This window comes from Eptatretus burgeri, chromosome 4 (genome assembly GCF_056783735.1).
Source record: "Eptatretus burgeri isolate ZD-2024b chromosome 4, Ebu_testis_v1, whole genome shotgun sequence".
NCBI lineage: Eukaryota > Metazoa > Chordata > Myxini > Myxiniformes > Myxinidae > Eptatretus > Eptatretus burgeri.
Window position 1 is genome coordinate 66,680,258 of NC_140964.1, and position 16,166 is coordinate 66,696,423.

Here is a 16,166-nt window from a genome sequence, read left to right on the forward strand (position 1 = left end):
GCCAGCACCAACGCTCTGCACAGAGTATGGTCCCAATGGATTTGGATTTTGGAATATTCCTGGGGATGGTTTTCAAAATCTCAGTGAGGTTCTTTATTATTCCTGTTTGTCCAATTATTGGTTCACGAGTCAGTAAGTGACCACTATATTTGTTATGGGTGTGTGTCTGTCTGTCTGTCTGTCTGTCCCGAGCATAGCTCCGTGGGTTTTGATACAATCTTGATAAAATTAGGGTGCGAGGTTTGTATCATGATCTAGTTGTGTTTTCCGGAGAATGGGCGTGCTGTGCCCATTATGGGCGGAGCCACGCCCAAAAAACGTGTTTTTTGGGGGTAGCCGGTTTCAAGTTACATCTTCTCCGAGGGGGTTTGCGAATCTGGCAGGGCTTTCGGTATTTGGTTAGCCCAATGGCACCTGCATAGCCCCACGGAGCTCGATTTTTCATTTTCGTCCCAACGTCTAGGTTACAAGGTCATGAAATTAGAAAATGTCAAAAAATCAATAAATTGGGCATCGAGCTCTTAGGGTTTTCAACTGTTTCGAATGAAAGTTGGTATGCAAGTAGTGCTCTTCGAGTACTGCAACTTTCATCATTTACGTTTTTCCCGATTCCTTCCAGTTTGCCCGTGGCATCCCCTCGAAGGTCAAAAAATAAAAAAGGCGAACCGTGTACATTGCTCGTGAACCATCACCGTCTCCAGACTTGTTTAAGCCAAAATCACTGGGTACTGATATCTCAATCAGCAATGCCACCTTTTTCTTTTTGTTCCTGAGAAGGATGTCCGGTCACAAGGTTTTGTTATCTATGTTCACGCTCGATGGGATCAAGTCATACGTGAGCATGACTTCCTTATTTTCAATGATTGCTCTTAGTTTTCTGGAACTGGGATGTTGAATTTTTTGCAGATATGCCAATGAATCACTTTGCATACTTTGTTGTGGCATTGTGTGTAAAGTTGTTCTGATAGTTTTTTGCATCCCGAAAGCGGGTGACTATTACTTTCTTTTTCTGTCTTGCAGAACCTTCACTTGTCCATCTGGCTCAGTCCCACCATCTTTTTTAATCCATTGATGTGGTGTCCTTAATCTTGGGCATTTATTATTATTTGCTCTCCGTCCCAGTTGAGCTGATCTCTTCTTAGCCATTCCAACGATCCTTCTTTGTCAATCCCAACTTGGTCCAATTCTTTTTTGTGCTTTCCTGCTCTGTTGTCGTTCTCCCAGTTGTTGGAGTATATTTGTTGATATTTATTTGGTCTTTTCTGTCGGGGCTATTTTTGTTGCTGTTTCATTTTCCTGTGCGTTCTATTCATTTTCATTTTCTATTCACACCTGTTTTTAGAAATTCATTGCAAGGTGAATTAGGGATACTTTTTCAGGTTTGTTGAGTTCATGTTTGTTTTCAAATTGAATCTGATATTCTGTTTTTCATTTCACATATTTAGCTGGTCCTACACTCATTGCTCTGTGCACCTGGTTGAGTTCCATCAGGTCGCTCCCTCTCTCTTATCTTGGCAGGTACAATCTCGGGATGCACTGGTTTTTATAGAACATTTCGTGGATGGTAAGGAGTTTTCCTGTTTTGATGTCTAACTTATTGATTTCTGATTTGGGCCAGTTTATTATTTCACAGCTTTGTTAGAACACTGGTACTGCGAATTGATTTATGGCTTTGATTTTATTTCTTGGGGAGAGGTATGTTTTCAGGATCTGCTTCATTCTACGTAGGTATTCTTTGGCAATTGTTTTGCACATTTGTTTGTGACATATTTGGTGGCCCTCTTCTACTCCAGAGTATTTGTATGATGCTTCGTTTTCTAACTGCTGTATTGTTGTTTCAAGGTCAATTTTTGGGTAGTCGATCGAGTCGAAAAAAAAAAAAAAATTTAATTTGATCTACCCTTATTTGTTGGTCGTGGAGTCGGTCTGTCCGTGTGTGTGTTTGTCGGGGGGTTTTTGACCCCCTTGCAGTTGTTCGATTTTGATGCAATTTGGGTAGTAGGACCAGTTTATGACCTCATTGTGCCACGTAGGTACTGGTTGCTAATGCCCCTTTGGTTGCCTCGCAACAGGACTTTGAAATTTTTGAAAAATCATAAAAAAATTATTTTTTCGAAAATCAAAAATCGGGCCACGACCGACCGTGGGCAGTACATTCAGCCATATTGTCAAAAATTTCCAGCCTGATCCTATGAAAACTGTCGAAGAAGATAGACTTTGAATGAACCCTGGTCAAAAACAATAAAAAAACGAAGTTCGTTATATCTCAGAGACTACGTGTCAGATACACGTGAAACTGGTATGGTAGGTTCATGGTATGTCCTAGTTACGTGTGAGAAAGAACCGTTGCTATGGACCCCTCCGTTGCCTAGCAACGGCCGAAAAACCTCTAAATGTGGGGGTATTTTAACGAAAAAACAATCTGCAGCATTAACCCTTGAAGCGAGAATCATGAATCTTCTTGTGCTTAATCCTCAGGTCATTCCCCATCGAACGGGCCCATTGCGTCAGGTTCTATTGGGTAGTCGACTACCCTTGTCCGCCTACTGGCTTATGTTGTCTGTTTTTGTTGGCACACTTATCGAGTCCAAATTGAATTCCATTTGTATGTCCTCAGATTACCGTTTTACTAGTTTTAGCTTTTCTGTAAATTTTTCATCATTCGGTGTGAAGAGCTTTAGATCATCCATGTAAAGTAGGTGTGTTACTTTTCCTGTTTGTTTGGATGTTCTATTGGTTGTTAGGCTGTATCTGTGTCCTTGTTAGTTGTGAGGTTCCTCAGTCGGTCCAGAGCCAGACAAAACAAGAGGGGGGAAAGACTGTCTCCCTGGAAGATGCCACACTGTATCTTCGACACAGAACATCTAGCTACAACAGAGAGATCAACCCATCCCTCATGAAATAAGAGCTGTCAAGAAGCTAAATTTTATGAGGGGGGGGGGGGGTTGATGATGTCATCACTCACGTGGTTCGGCAGCCTTTTTATTTAACATAAAAACCTTCAAAATCTTCTCCAAAACGGCTGAGCAGATCGAGGTGAAACTTTAAATGTATGATTGCCTATCCATGAGGAACAAAAAGTTTTCCACCTGTGATGTCATGGGTCACATGGTTTGGCAGCTATGATTTTTAAAAGAATAAACCTTTACAAATCTCCAGAAAGGCTTGACAGATCAAGGGGAAACTTCACTCACATGTTCCCCAAGCCTTGAGTATGCCAGGGTGTTCATGAATAATTAATTGGTCACATGGTTTGGCAGCCATATTGGATTGAATGACAATTCAAAAAAAATTTTTTTTTCTTGAACCACTTCATCAATCGACATGAAGCTTCACAATTATGATCTAGTAGTCATGGGGAATATATGTTTTAAATTTCAACCTGATTGGACACATGGTCTGGCAGCCAGCATTATGTAATATTTTGAATCTGGGTTCAGGGATTGAAATCAAAGTTGGTACAAGTATGTAAAATTATGTAATAATGTGATGTAATAACAGAGGCATATCTGTCAATGTTGAAGAGTGCCGTTCTAGTTACCTCCTGCCCCACACTTTTTACATGGACTCTCCTCTCCTATCCCCTTCCGCAGTGTTAGAATGTAAAGGACAGTACTGCCAGAATAAATGACAAAGGGTTTGACATGCTGGCTGCATAAACTGTCTCACAGAGCAGCGGATGGTTGGGTGGAGTACTTGAGAATATGGTTGCTCATACCAGATGTTTTGCCTGTTGCGCTCACACAATCCTTTGTCTGGATCCCTTGTGAGGGATATGCATAATGCATGCTTTTAGGAATGCACTTACTAGCAGAAGAATCAGCACATGGAATGCACAATAATTTTATTCTCAACAAACAAGAGTGATAGACTGGGAAAGACAAAAAACCACACTGGTTATCATTACGAGGGTAGCATTGGACAACTGGTAATATAATATTAGTTCTATTCAACTTGTTTGTTTTACCCCAAAAATCATCCAAGCTGCAGAATTGTTTTGTTGAGTGAGGATCCATGGAAGGTGGGTGTTGACACAGATGACAAAACTGTTCACAGCTCATTAATGATGCTGTCAGCACCCTGTTGGCTGTCGGTTATCCCCCCCCCCCTAAACCCCTCACCTCTGTTTCTTGTTACCACAACAACCAGTAATCACTCCTGGTCTTATTTATAATTCAATCAAGCTTTTATCCGAGTGTCCTGCTGACCTCTCCCTCAACCACAACTGCAATATGATCTACTTCCGTTCTTTGCTATGTGCTCCTGGTTGGGCGATTCAAAGTAGTCTTCGTGAAGGCATACATACACGTTTAACGTTATTCATGAGTTGTGTAGCCATGGTCCCACAGGTCTTCACCATACAAGTTTGGTTCTTTTATTTTTGGCTGGCTCATTCCCTTTTTATTCTTACTGAAAGAAGGAAGCTACACGCTGGCAAAACACTGGAAAATGCATCAGCAAATAAAGGTTCCATATTAGTGGAATGATGTGATGATGAAGTTTGCACAATAAACAAGGGAAAATAAACTATACCGCAAAATATACCAAGCTTGAAGTTTGAGGACTTTTGTGAGCTTCCACACTTCATCAAGGACTCTTCGAGGTATTCCTTTACCAAGACTAAATAAAATCCAAATCCATTGGGACGGGTCGCCACTCTAATGCAGGATATTTGAATGGCTCGATCATTCCAGGAAGCTGGAACTGACTTTGCCAACCTTGGAAGGATGACAGATTGAGTCAACCGCACCTGGTATTAATTCAACAACCAAGCAGGATTTGAACTCAGGACCCTACGATTTCAAGCTCACCACCCTAACCATTAAGCAAACACCAGACATTCCAAATAAAAAAACTTCCTTTCTAGGATCCCAAGCCCACCACCCTTACCATTATTTCAACATCAGACATTCTAAATAAAAACCTTCCCTTTTAGCCAATCCTTGTTTATTTATTTACTTATTTGAACCAAATTAATCACAGGTGTACAGGAATAATTTATTACGTAGAACAAAGCTATAAACAACAATGAAATTACATTTTCAGGCACACAAAGGGACAAAAAGAAAAGGTTTCAAGAACTGTGTGTACCAATGCCTTCTGCTGTTCCAAGAAAGTTTTCCACTTCACAGAATAAACCTTTGGCTTTGAATCAAATCGACCATCTCATTCATGGCCCCCTGGGACAGTCGCTTGTCTTGCCATGAACTTTGACTTTGGCGAAGTTTGCTCAAAGTCTTTATTGTTTTGACTGCAACATCAGCAGTCACAGTCATTATCAGCACAGAGGTGTTGCAACTATTTCAGGATTGTCCACACACTCAGAAGTTGCTTCCAAAGGACTACCACCAACTGCTCCGCAGTCCAGGCCACACATTTCTGATGTCTGTGGCCTGTGACATCGCAGTCTTCCATTACAGGACAGGGACTCAGTTGAAGGTGATGCGTGATGGTCTTGCTCGGTTCGAGCGGCTATTGGATATTTATCAAGTGGTTTAAAACTGAGGGGATACGATTGAGAAACTGGCTGTTCAGGTGGCAAAGGGCCTTCTGCGGTCTCCAGAATGGTTGGCAGGCTACCTTGTTTCGGGCAACGTTTTCTCAGACCCAATAGCAGCGGTTGTGGTAGAGAAAATATGTCTACATTGTTTCCGACGTCAAGCCACTCAAGTGCAGGGAATCTACCGGGTTCCTTGAGACAGTCTGCTAGGTCCCTCAACACGGTACGTGTAAGCCGGTTACCATTGAGGGCGAGTCCCACGAGGCACGGCAGTGCAGAGAGTGCAGGCAGCAACAATCGCAGTCCTTCATCATTCAGTTCTGTGAAACTAAGCTCAATGGCAGTGAGTAGACCTTCACCATTGCCACCCTGCTCAGCAGTAATCGTTGCTCTCCTTTCCAGGAAAGCACATAGGCGCTCAATGTCACACCATGTCAGCGGAATGCCTGATAGTGCCAGCGTCCCACTATCGGCCTCTGCAATGGCATTCTTGAGGCTGTGGGAATAAACATACAAACGAAGTCATGCACATCTCAATATAATCTATTATTTAGTGCTATGCTTCTGAATATAAGCTGTGCTGTGACGGGGCGGTTTAGAACTACATTGTAAGTATGCACAGTTGGCGCTATGCTTCCCCTATACTTGCAGCATTGTCATTAAATAAATGTCTTGTTAAATCCTAGCTCTGATACTTCTACAAGTACAGTGAGTGTTCCACATCAAAGTAAGTATTTAGGGATGACACTAGATGAAGATAAAGCAGGTTGACACTCAAGTAAGATTAGGTTTTTTAATCTAATGGTTCCCTTCATAAAGGGATTTTATGGTTTATGGAGGAGCTTTTTGTGTATTTATATGCATGTACAATTCACATGAAGGACAAAGGAATTAGAGATGTCAACATTACTTCTACATGCACCCCAAGGGTATGAGCAGACAGTGGTTACACCAACCCAATGTGTGGGATTTGAACCTAGGATCTTAGCATCATGAGTGAAGTGCTCAGATGTGAACACCAAGTCGATCAACCCATCCCTTTAGGACTTGGGTTCCATTTTCATTCTTAGGTCCACAGTCCCCAAGGCAAACATCAGTGATGCGGGAAGTTTTGTAGTCAGATTTGGTAGGTGGCCTCGAGCAAAAGGTGTGCCTTTTGCTGGCTGATGGCAGTAAAATGCAGGATGTACAGTGCCTATAGAAAAGTCTACACCCCCTTTCAAAAATTTCACCTTTTGTTGCCTTATAGTCTGGAATTAAATGGCAATGCTGTTCGTGTAGCAATTAAAGGAGAAAAGTACAACTGCAGGGGTTTTTCTTTATGTGACCTCATCACCGTGTTTAATTAGGCTGTGGGTTTTAAAGGTTAACTTTGTTAAAGAGAGGAATAAAAAAATTGTAGGGGGTGGTTTCTGAATATGGGATTTTCAAAATGACGTGTGAATGCTTACTAGCAGAACAAAGAGGCCTATCACACATGCGCTGCGTGTGCGAATTTTGAGTGACTTGCTTCTGCTAGCGCGGGCACTTTTAACTTGCCATTGCTTTGGAGAAATGTGTAAGTCAAATGTCTTTTCAACATAATTTTCAGCATTTCAACAAAAGAGTGCCAATTTAAGAATGGTTAACCATTTAATTGGTAATTGCGTTCCTGGATGCAAATCGGATTAATGAGAACATGTAGGAATACGAGAAATATTTGTGGATGAGAGGTGTCGAGTTCCTACCATTTACTGTTGATACAAGTGAGCAGTGGCAGTGGATCTCCCTCTCTCTCTCTCCCTCTCTCACTTACTCACACACACAATTTAATCTCATATAATTTCTCTCTTATGACCCCAGAACCAAGCACACAATACGTTTATAACAGCCCTCACAGCTCCCACCACCCCCTACTCCAAATACGATTAATATTAAATATCATTTTAAACTTCCCCTGTGCATTCACAAGACCCAAATATGTCCTTCCCATTGGTGTTCAGAAACACCCAAACCAGATATAATGTCTCCCGAAGGCAAGTTTATCTGGTACATCCGGCTCCCACATAAATATAGCTGGCACAAGGTTTGTGTATTTTCATGTTATGAAGCTGACCTTTCTCGAAAGGTTATTTCCTGGTACTTGGTGATGCCGCACAGCATTGTCTTTCTGATTGGAGACATCCATTAAATAAACCCACCAAGACTGCCATGTTCACAGGAGGCACTCCCGCAAGGTTCAAAGTCCATTCAGTGGTAGAGATCCATTGGGGGTTTGTGTATCACATGGCTGTCCACTCAGGCCTTGCACTGGCCCACATTGTCAGTAGTTTGCAGTTTGGATAGTTGCCATTTCGACGAGCTGAGAAAGTTCTCCAACTCTTTTATTGTGTAGAGGCACAGCCCTTTCTCTCAGGTACTTTTTCAATAACTTTTGGCTTCTTTTAGAAGCTTTGTGAGCCATTTTAAGTAACAATCCTTATCTCCCACACAAGATATAATTTAAGGTGTTTTGTAAACCCCTGTTTCTAGGGGTTTCTGCGCATGCACGCTGAGCAATTTGGGACAGAAGACATCATTTTGAAAGTCCCGTATTCCATGTCAACACACATGGTGGGATTTAAGAATCAAATACATTGGGCAGTCATTTGTTCTGTTCCTGATACAAGTACTTTTGTTCAGTCATAGTATGGAGTCGTTGCCAAACAGGATGAACAAGTCACCTCAATTTGGAGCCATTTTTTGTATACATATTTAGGGCCTGTGGAAGAGCTCATGCACTGAACAAATCAGGACATAACAGGATGAAAGGTACAGCAGAGAGAGAAGCGAAGGGAGGTTTGGGGGGGATACCGACAACGGAGCCAAAGGACAAGTCAGAATGGGACTTGGATAAACAATGGGGAGGCAGGAAAGGATGCATGGTTGGACAAGATGGACACAGAAGGAAACTCTTTGGAAGGAAAAACTGGAAATTTGGAAGGGCTTGGGGTGGGGTTAAAGAGGGTAGGAAAGATCATGGTTTTGGATTGGGGGTGATTAGCTGTCTTGAAGACTGGGAGGGAAGAATGATAGTGAAGAGAATGTGGAAGTTTGTTCCACAGGTGGGGGAAAAAGAGGAACGATGAGTGGAGGTGAGCAGTATTCCTGGATTTAGGTAGTTTTACCAGAAGGGGGTAGATGGTGGACCGTGTGCATCCTTCAGAAACTTTGGGGGGGGGGAGGACAAAGAGCAGAGGGTGCAAGACCAGAAATGAGGCAGTATAAGACAGAGAGACCACCTATCTTTCTGTGATGGGAAAGTGATAGGCCCATAGACTCAGCCTCATTCTTTAAGATTTGAATTATCTTGAAGGCCTTAGTTTCCAGTCACAGTGACAACAGTCACTCAAACCCCCTGCAGAACGCCTTTTAGACCCTGAATTTTTTAATGCTGTGAACAAGATTTGGTACATTACAGGTGATGAAGGTTGTGGTCAAATTTCATTGAAATTATGTATGTAGTTCAGAGAAGAGAGAAAATACCGATTTGGGGGGGGGGGGGGTCAAAACACCATTCGTTGTCAAGTCAGGTCAGGTTAGATTTGTGACTTACTTTCAGGTACCATGTAAACCTGTACTTACCCGTTTCATGGTCGGGTTGTCTGCGACTAAACCGTCTCCCCCACCAAGTTTCGTGGTGAGGAGAGTGTATGATATGGACACCCAGCAGAATTAAAAACAAAACCTGTCAAAGGCTGGGAGGAGCTCCTTGTGAGGCAACGGCCATCCATATCTATTGCCCAACTATGTCTGCGGACGTCTTCCTGCAGTTGGTTTACTTGTTTATTTGGAGGTTGGTGGCAGGATTTGCACTCCGGACACCGTAAAACAGTTCATTCCGCAAAACATACCAAAAGCAAAAATAAATCTGAAAACCCACTCCGTGGGAGTACTTCCTGTGTAGCTTCCCTTTGCAGGGCAGCTCAAGGTGACAGGATTGGGGCAAAGCCTTTGGGACCCCCAAACTTTGATAGGAGGGAAACCACGGGGTAAACTTCCAGGGTCAGATTGCGGTAGTATGTGTCAGGGTGGTGCTGAGATGTCCTTTACCAGACGGCGGTCTCCTTGGGTTAATCTGAGGCGGTCCATTTGGGTGGGTGCCTGGAATGTTGTATCCCGAAGAGAGGATGATCACCTGTGTCTGTTATCATCTGAGCTCAAGCGTTTGGACATCGGTATTGCAGCACTCTCTGAGGTTCAGAGACCAGGTTGCGGAGAGATCATGGCAGGTGGTTATACCTACTATTGTTCTGGTCGCTCTGATGGTTACCATGCCCAAGGAGTTGCTGTAGCTGTGTCCAATAAACTGACTCCAATGATAATTGAGGTAACACCGGTCAACGAGCATATTATGAGACTAAGGATTCATCATTCCTTGGGTGTCATTTCCCTGGTTTCTGTATATGCTCTGACTGAGGCAAGTGATCTCACCGTGAAGGATGCATTATATGCCACGCTGGAGTCTGTGGTTGATCAGTGCCCCAGGCGAGATACTCTTCTCGTCGTGGGGGATTTCAATGCATCGATTGGAACTGACAGGGATGGATGTGAGACATGTGTTGGTCCCCATGGTTCTGGAACTGTGAATCAGAATAGCACTAAGTTCCTTGACTTTGCAAGAAGTCATAGACAGGGTGGCTGGTTCATGATTTTAGTGCCCACAGGCTCACTGCTGGACTTGGTATTCCAATGCTGGTGGTGTGGCAAAGGAAATTGACCATGTGCTCGTTGATGGTCGCTGGAGGATAATCCAGAACTGCAGGGTCTACCCGAGTGCTCAGTTCCTCACTACTGCCCAGACGCTTGTTGTAGCAACTCTGAAGTTGCAGATTAAATCCAGGAGAATGGTACCATCCTTACCTCGGCTGGATGTTGGCAAGCTCAAGGATGAGAGGGTAGCTGAGGAGTTTACGAACAGGCGGAGTGGAGATTTGGGGGCTCTGGGTGCTTTGGGGGATCCTGAAGAGTTGTGGAGTGCCTTCAAGACCACCGTCCTTGATGTTGCCGGTGGATTTTTGGAACTCACCGAAGGAATGTCAGGGGTGTTACTATCCCTCTTGCTGACTCTCCAATCAACTGCGGTCCACCTTTGTTTGTTGAAACACAGACCGCGGTGAGCCAGTTGAAATAGGGTAAAGCTCATGGGATTTGTGGCACCCATGCTGAACTTCTCAAGGCTGGTGGAAATGCTATACTCATGTCATTGAGTGCAGTTCTGTGCTCTGTCTGGAACACAGGCATCATCCCAACTGACTGGAAGAGGGGCCTTGGTGTCCCTCTCTGGAAAGAGAAGAGTGATCGCTAAGACTGTGCAACAACTACCGAGAGGTGATGCTGCTCTCAGTGCTGGGCAAGGTCTTTGCTCGGATAATTCCTGATTGGGCTCGCCACCATCTCCTTGAGCAACAGCGTCCAGAGCAGTCAGGCTTTACACCAAAGAGGTCAACGATTGACCATAGCCTTGCTCTTCGGGTCCTCACCGAACGCAGTCGAGAGTTTTGGCAGGGGCTACTTGCAGCTTACGTTATAAAGCGTTTGATTCAGTGAATCGGGATGCCATCTGGAAGATTCTTGGTCTTCGTGGGGTGCCACCAAAACTGATCAATCTGATGTATGAACAGTACTCTGGTACTGAGAGTGCTGTGAGATGTGGTGATACCATCTCTGACTTATTTCCAGTTGATACTGGGGTTTGTCAGGGGTCTGTACTGGCCTCCACACATTTCAGCACTTTTATGGACTGGATTATGGGGAGGATGTTGGAGAGATCAAGTTGCGGTGCATCGTTTGGGAATGTCAAGATCTCTGACCTTGATTTGGCAGATAATGCCGTCATCTTTGCGGAGACTCTGGATATCCTTTTGGGGGCCCTCGAGGTGCTGAATGAGGAGTCGGAGTCGCTGGGATTACGGGTTTCTTGGGTTAAAACTAAGATCCAGGCTTTCAATGACATATTGGATGCTGCTATCCTGTCTGTACCGGTTTGTGGTGAGGCTGTTGAGGTCGTAGAGAGATTTACTTACCTTGGCAGTGATATTCATGTCTTTGCTGGCTGTGAGCCAGAGGTCAACAGACGTCTGGATCTGGCCTGGGGAGTCATGGATTCACTGTGGCGCTGCCGGTATCTGTCCAGGAGGACAAAAGTCCGAGTCTTCAGGTCCTTGGTGCTTCCATTCTTGCTCTATGGATGTGAGACTTGGACTCTGACCAGGGATCTGAGATGGAGACTTAATTCTTTTGTTACCAGGTCTTTTCGGAGAATTCCTGGCTATCGCTGGTCGGACTTTGTGTCCAACAAGCGGTTGCTGAGAGAGACTCGAATGAGATTTGTTACGTGCATAGTCTGTGAGCGTCAGATGCGGCTATATGGACATGTGGCTCGTTTTCCTGACACTGATCCTGTTCACCAGATTCTCTCTTAGCGTGGGAGCATCGTGAGTGGAGGAGGCCAATGTCTAGACCACGTGCCTCGTGGTTTCAGATGGATCAGCATTTCAAGGAGATGGGGATGGTCCAGGCATCTGTCCTGGGGGATGGGCAATAGGAGGCCCTTGGAGTACTGGCGGAAAGTGGACGCAATGACAAGCTGCTCCTGTGCATGCTCCCATACCTGACCTGACCTGAAACCCCCTGTCGACTCCCTTAATGAGCGCAGATTTTGATGCAGTCGACAAACTTTGGTGCATCATGGGTGATGAAGGTTATTTTCAAGGTTCATCAAAATTGTTTGTATAGTTTCGGAGGAGACAGCAAATACCTATTTTAGTGGTCAACCCCCCCCCCCCCCGTATACTCCCTTAATGAGTGCAGATTTTGATGCCGTCATTAAACCTTTGTTAGGCATCTGATATGAAGCTTGTGGCCAAATTTCATCAAAATCGTGTGTTTGGTTCAAGCGATAATGACTGAAGTGTTTACACATTGACTGAATCGCTGACTCACTCACCTACGGACACTGCTCAATCGCATAAGTTCACTTGACTAAAGTCCAGGTGAGCTAAACACGAATAGTATGTTGAGGCAGTGAGTGAGTCGGTGAAGCCGTCCGATCGTCTGTGAAGACGATATGCCCATTAATCATGTCCTGTTTGAACATTTATTCCGAAAGACTATGAAGCCCCAAAAGTCACCAAGGACCCAAAAGTCCCCGAAGACCCAGAGGACTAAAAAGACCCCAAGGACCCCAAAAACCCTGAAGACCATTTTGACCCCTAACACCTTTCAGACGGATTAGACAGCTTAGATCCTTGACCATTTTGACCACTTGGACCTTTTTATATCACAAATAAATATAATATCACCAATATTACAAATACATTTGTGGAAAATAAATGTTTATATTATGATTGGTGTAAATCATGACAACACAACAAATTTGACATCAATCTCTGCAACGACGTGTGGAGAGGCGAGCGTAGCGAGCCGATCCATTCTAGTTCACAATAAAAAGGCAAATAAAATTTGTTTTACAATGGAAACTAATGAGTTTTTTTGCCCTACCAACATGTAGCCAATGTGGTCATATGGTAGATGCTCAGAGTGCACCTGAGAGCATCTAAAATCCCAAAGCTTCCGGAATCCTGAAGCGGGGCACGGACCACACGCTTTGTGACTTTGCGCTCACAGTATCTGGGAGAGTATGTATATGGTATACCCATTCCCTTGATTTCTAGACCCCCATTTCAAGCAAGCCTGTATCCACTCCTACATTCCAACCTTTGGAGAGAAGAAAAACATAAGTAAATAAAAACACACAAACCAACAGCCAAAACAAAAATGGTGACACTAATGGAGAGGTTTATCAATTTCAAAGGAATGTTTTAACAATGTCGATGTTATTGAGGTATTCGCAGACTTGTATTTGAAGTCGGCTTACCCCACCATTTGAGTTAATCTCAGCCTTGAAAGAAGGTGGATGATTGCGTCAGCAGGATGAGATTTATAGGAGAGCATAACATTGGACTGGGCTGGCAGCACACTCACCTTGGAAATATCTATTCTGAGTTTGATTCCCGAGCTGACTTAGTCTATCCTTCAGGTACTTTGCAGGCATAATGTTGCACCATTGAATACACGGTCCTTGGCTGGAGCGTTCTGCCGAATGTCACGTTCACTTGTCATCGCTGGTAGAGGTCGATCTCATTGTACCGTTCAAAAGCATCAGGCCATTGCACATGGGGTAACATTTCAAACTAGAAGGGCACTCGGTAGAGCGCATACCTCCGCCACGTAATGCCCGATCCACGAGAACATATCGGGCCCAATACATTTTTGAAATATCATGTTATACAGCACTCTATCGTTTTTGATCCTATCAATGGTAAAGAATCACTTAAAAAATTAAATAATTCTCGTATTTACATCCGGATTCGGATCTTTACCAAAATCGAATCAATTCGTCCTTGCAACACCCAACCTGTCCACCAAGTTTCGTCCGAATCCGTCCACAACTTTTTGACATATCGTGCTATATATCGATTTTTCCCGATCTCTCAATGGTGAAGAATCACTGAAAACATTATCAAATCCGGATCCAGATCTTCACCAAAATTGCATCAACTCTTCCTTGTCACACACCCAATGTGTCCACCAAGTTTCATCCAAATCCGTCCAAAACTTTTTGAGATATCGTGTACACAGACAGAAAGGGGTGAAAACATAACCTCCTTCACCTTCGGTGGCAGAGGTAATTATTGCATTAACCTGGCTGGCCTGGAGAAGAGAAAGGAGATGGGTGCCATTGTCCTGCGATGTCACCGAGTTTATTATGTATTTGTACCACCAGATATATTAAGCCTGGTGTTGGCTTAATGGTTTAAGGAGGCTGGCTTAAGATGTTAGGATCTTGAATTTGAGCCCCTGTCATTCCATTTAATAACACCAGGCGGGTGGGGGGGGGGGGGATTACTCGGCCTGTCATCCTTCTGAGGTTGGCAAAATTAGTACCAGCTGACTGGAAACAGGGGAGAGACTGCATCAGCAGCACAGCTGCACTCACAGAAAATGATGCAAGCAGAAGCCACAGGCTGCATACAAAACAACTGGATATATTACATCAACAAACAGATAGGACTGCCAGCTTAAAACATCCCAGAGAATGGCACATATACTGCAGCCAAACCCAAGTACACAAAAGATAATTTGCTTTTAATTTTCATACGAGTGGGAGTCAAGTCCCCTCTCCTCCCACCTGTGAAGCGAAACTCGGCGCTGGCATTCGTCCAACCATGAAACCATGTGGTTTCCAACGAGCATCATACATTATTCCCAGCACTGATGTGCCTTTCCTTATGCCATCAGAAGGAAAGTAATTAATGTTCTTGGCTCTTAAACTTTATTTTTCAGGAAATAATATTTTCGGCTCCCTTTTTGTCTTTCAATCAGACTCGTTGATTCATCCAAAATCCAAAAGCAACCTCGAGCAACCAAATCCAAAAGTAAACTACAGAGTTCATAGACACCTTACCCTGTGCAGTCTTGTGTAAAAACCCACATGGGAATGATTTTCAAGAGGAAAATTTGATTGGTCGAGATGACATAAAATGCCATAACATTTTGTCCAAGTACGACTAAACGGAAGTTTGTTGAAAATGCCAAGAAGGTGATTTGTGTTCTCCAGTATTGAAGTGCATCATTCAATTGAAATAAAATAAATTAGAAATTTACTGCCATTGATGCAGCGTCTATTATACCACATTATTTAACCGTTAAATTAGTTATTCGTGCTTGTTGTTTGTGTCCTTTATAACATACTTAAAAATAGTACGTTTCTTGTTTGGAATGATTTTCAATTTTGTTTGACTGCCAGACAGGCAGACAGAGTAAGAATATATCTTACTCTCTGCACATGTGCAATCGAGACAAATTCAATCGATCGACTGCACAAATTGTGAGTTGTTCTTGCAACGTTTACCACCACATGTCTGCATACTTGCAGCTAATCCAGAGCTGGCACGAAACGCCACTGCAGATCTGGCTGATCATCTCATTGACATCGTTCCACAGACTGTGGCTAATGTGACGCCTCCACCACAACACGTCGCACAGCTACAATCTGAAATGGCGGACCTTAAGAAGCTCGTTCTGGAGCTCCATGCTGTGCAACACCAGTCGTGCCTGTCTTCGTGTACCCCTTGGAGCAACAGAGAAATGCCATACTCGAGCTGCTGTTTGCGTTCACCTTCCGTGAACACTCCAGATTGGTGTTGGTACCACGTGATCTTCGGTGCTAATGCTCATCAGTGTAGAGCACCGTGCTCGTACCGGCCGCAGGGAAAAGACGAGGCCCACAACTAATGGTGACGAGTTCACATGGGCCATACGACAGTCGCCTTCCCTTCCTTGTGGATCATACTAGCCGACTTCCTTTTCTTGTGGATACAGGGGCAGAGGTGAGCATTGTCCAATGCTGAACAGAAAAATCGACAAGAATATTCATTACATGCTGCTAACAACAGTGCTATCGCTACTATTGGAGAACATCTCCTCCAACTTGATTTGGGTGTACGTTGTTCATTTCCGTGGGTGTTTACTATTGCCGACACAAAACACTATCCTGGGTGTGGAATTTTTGTGTAATTAAATCTCCTCGCAGACGCCAAACATCGCCGTCTTTTGGATGCCTCAACACAGCTTAGTGGTCTCA

At 43.9% G+C, this 16,166-nt stretch overlaps 1 protein-coding gene across 1 annotated transcript in view; it reads right to left on the bottom strand.

The window, feature by feature from the left end:
* Positions 1-3,806: 3,806 nt before the first annotated feature.
* The window catches only part of LOC147028262 (leucine-rich repeat-containing protein 75A-like), a 112,229-nt gene continuing 99,869 nt past the window's right edge, over positions 3,807-16,166 (bottom strand). Inside the window, exon 4 of the mRNA XM_085878515.1 lies at positions 3,807-5,996. Coding sequence (XP_085734641.1) covers positions 5,279-5,996 — 718 coding nt within the window. The 3' untranslated portion in view covers positions 3,807-5,278. The remainder of the gene's footprint in view (positions 5,997-16,166) is intronic.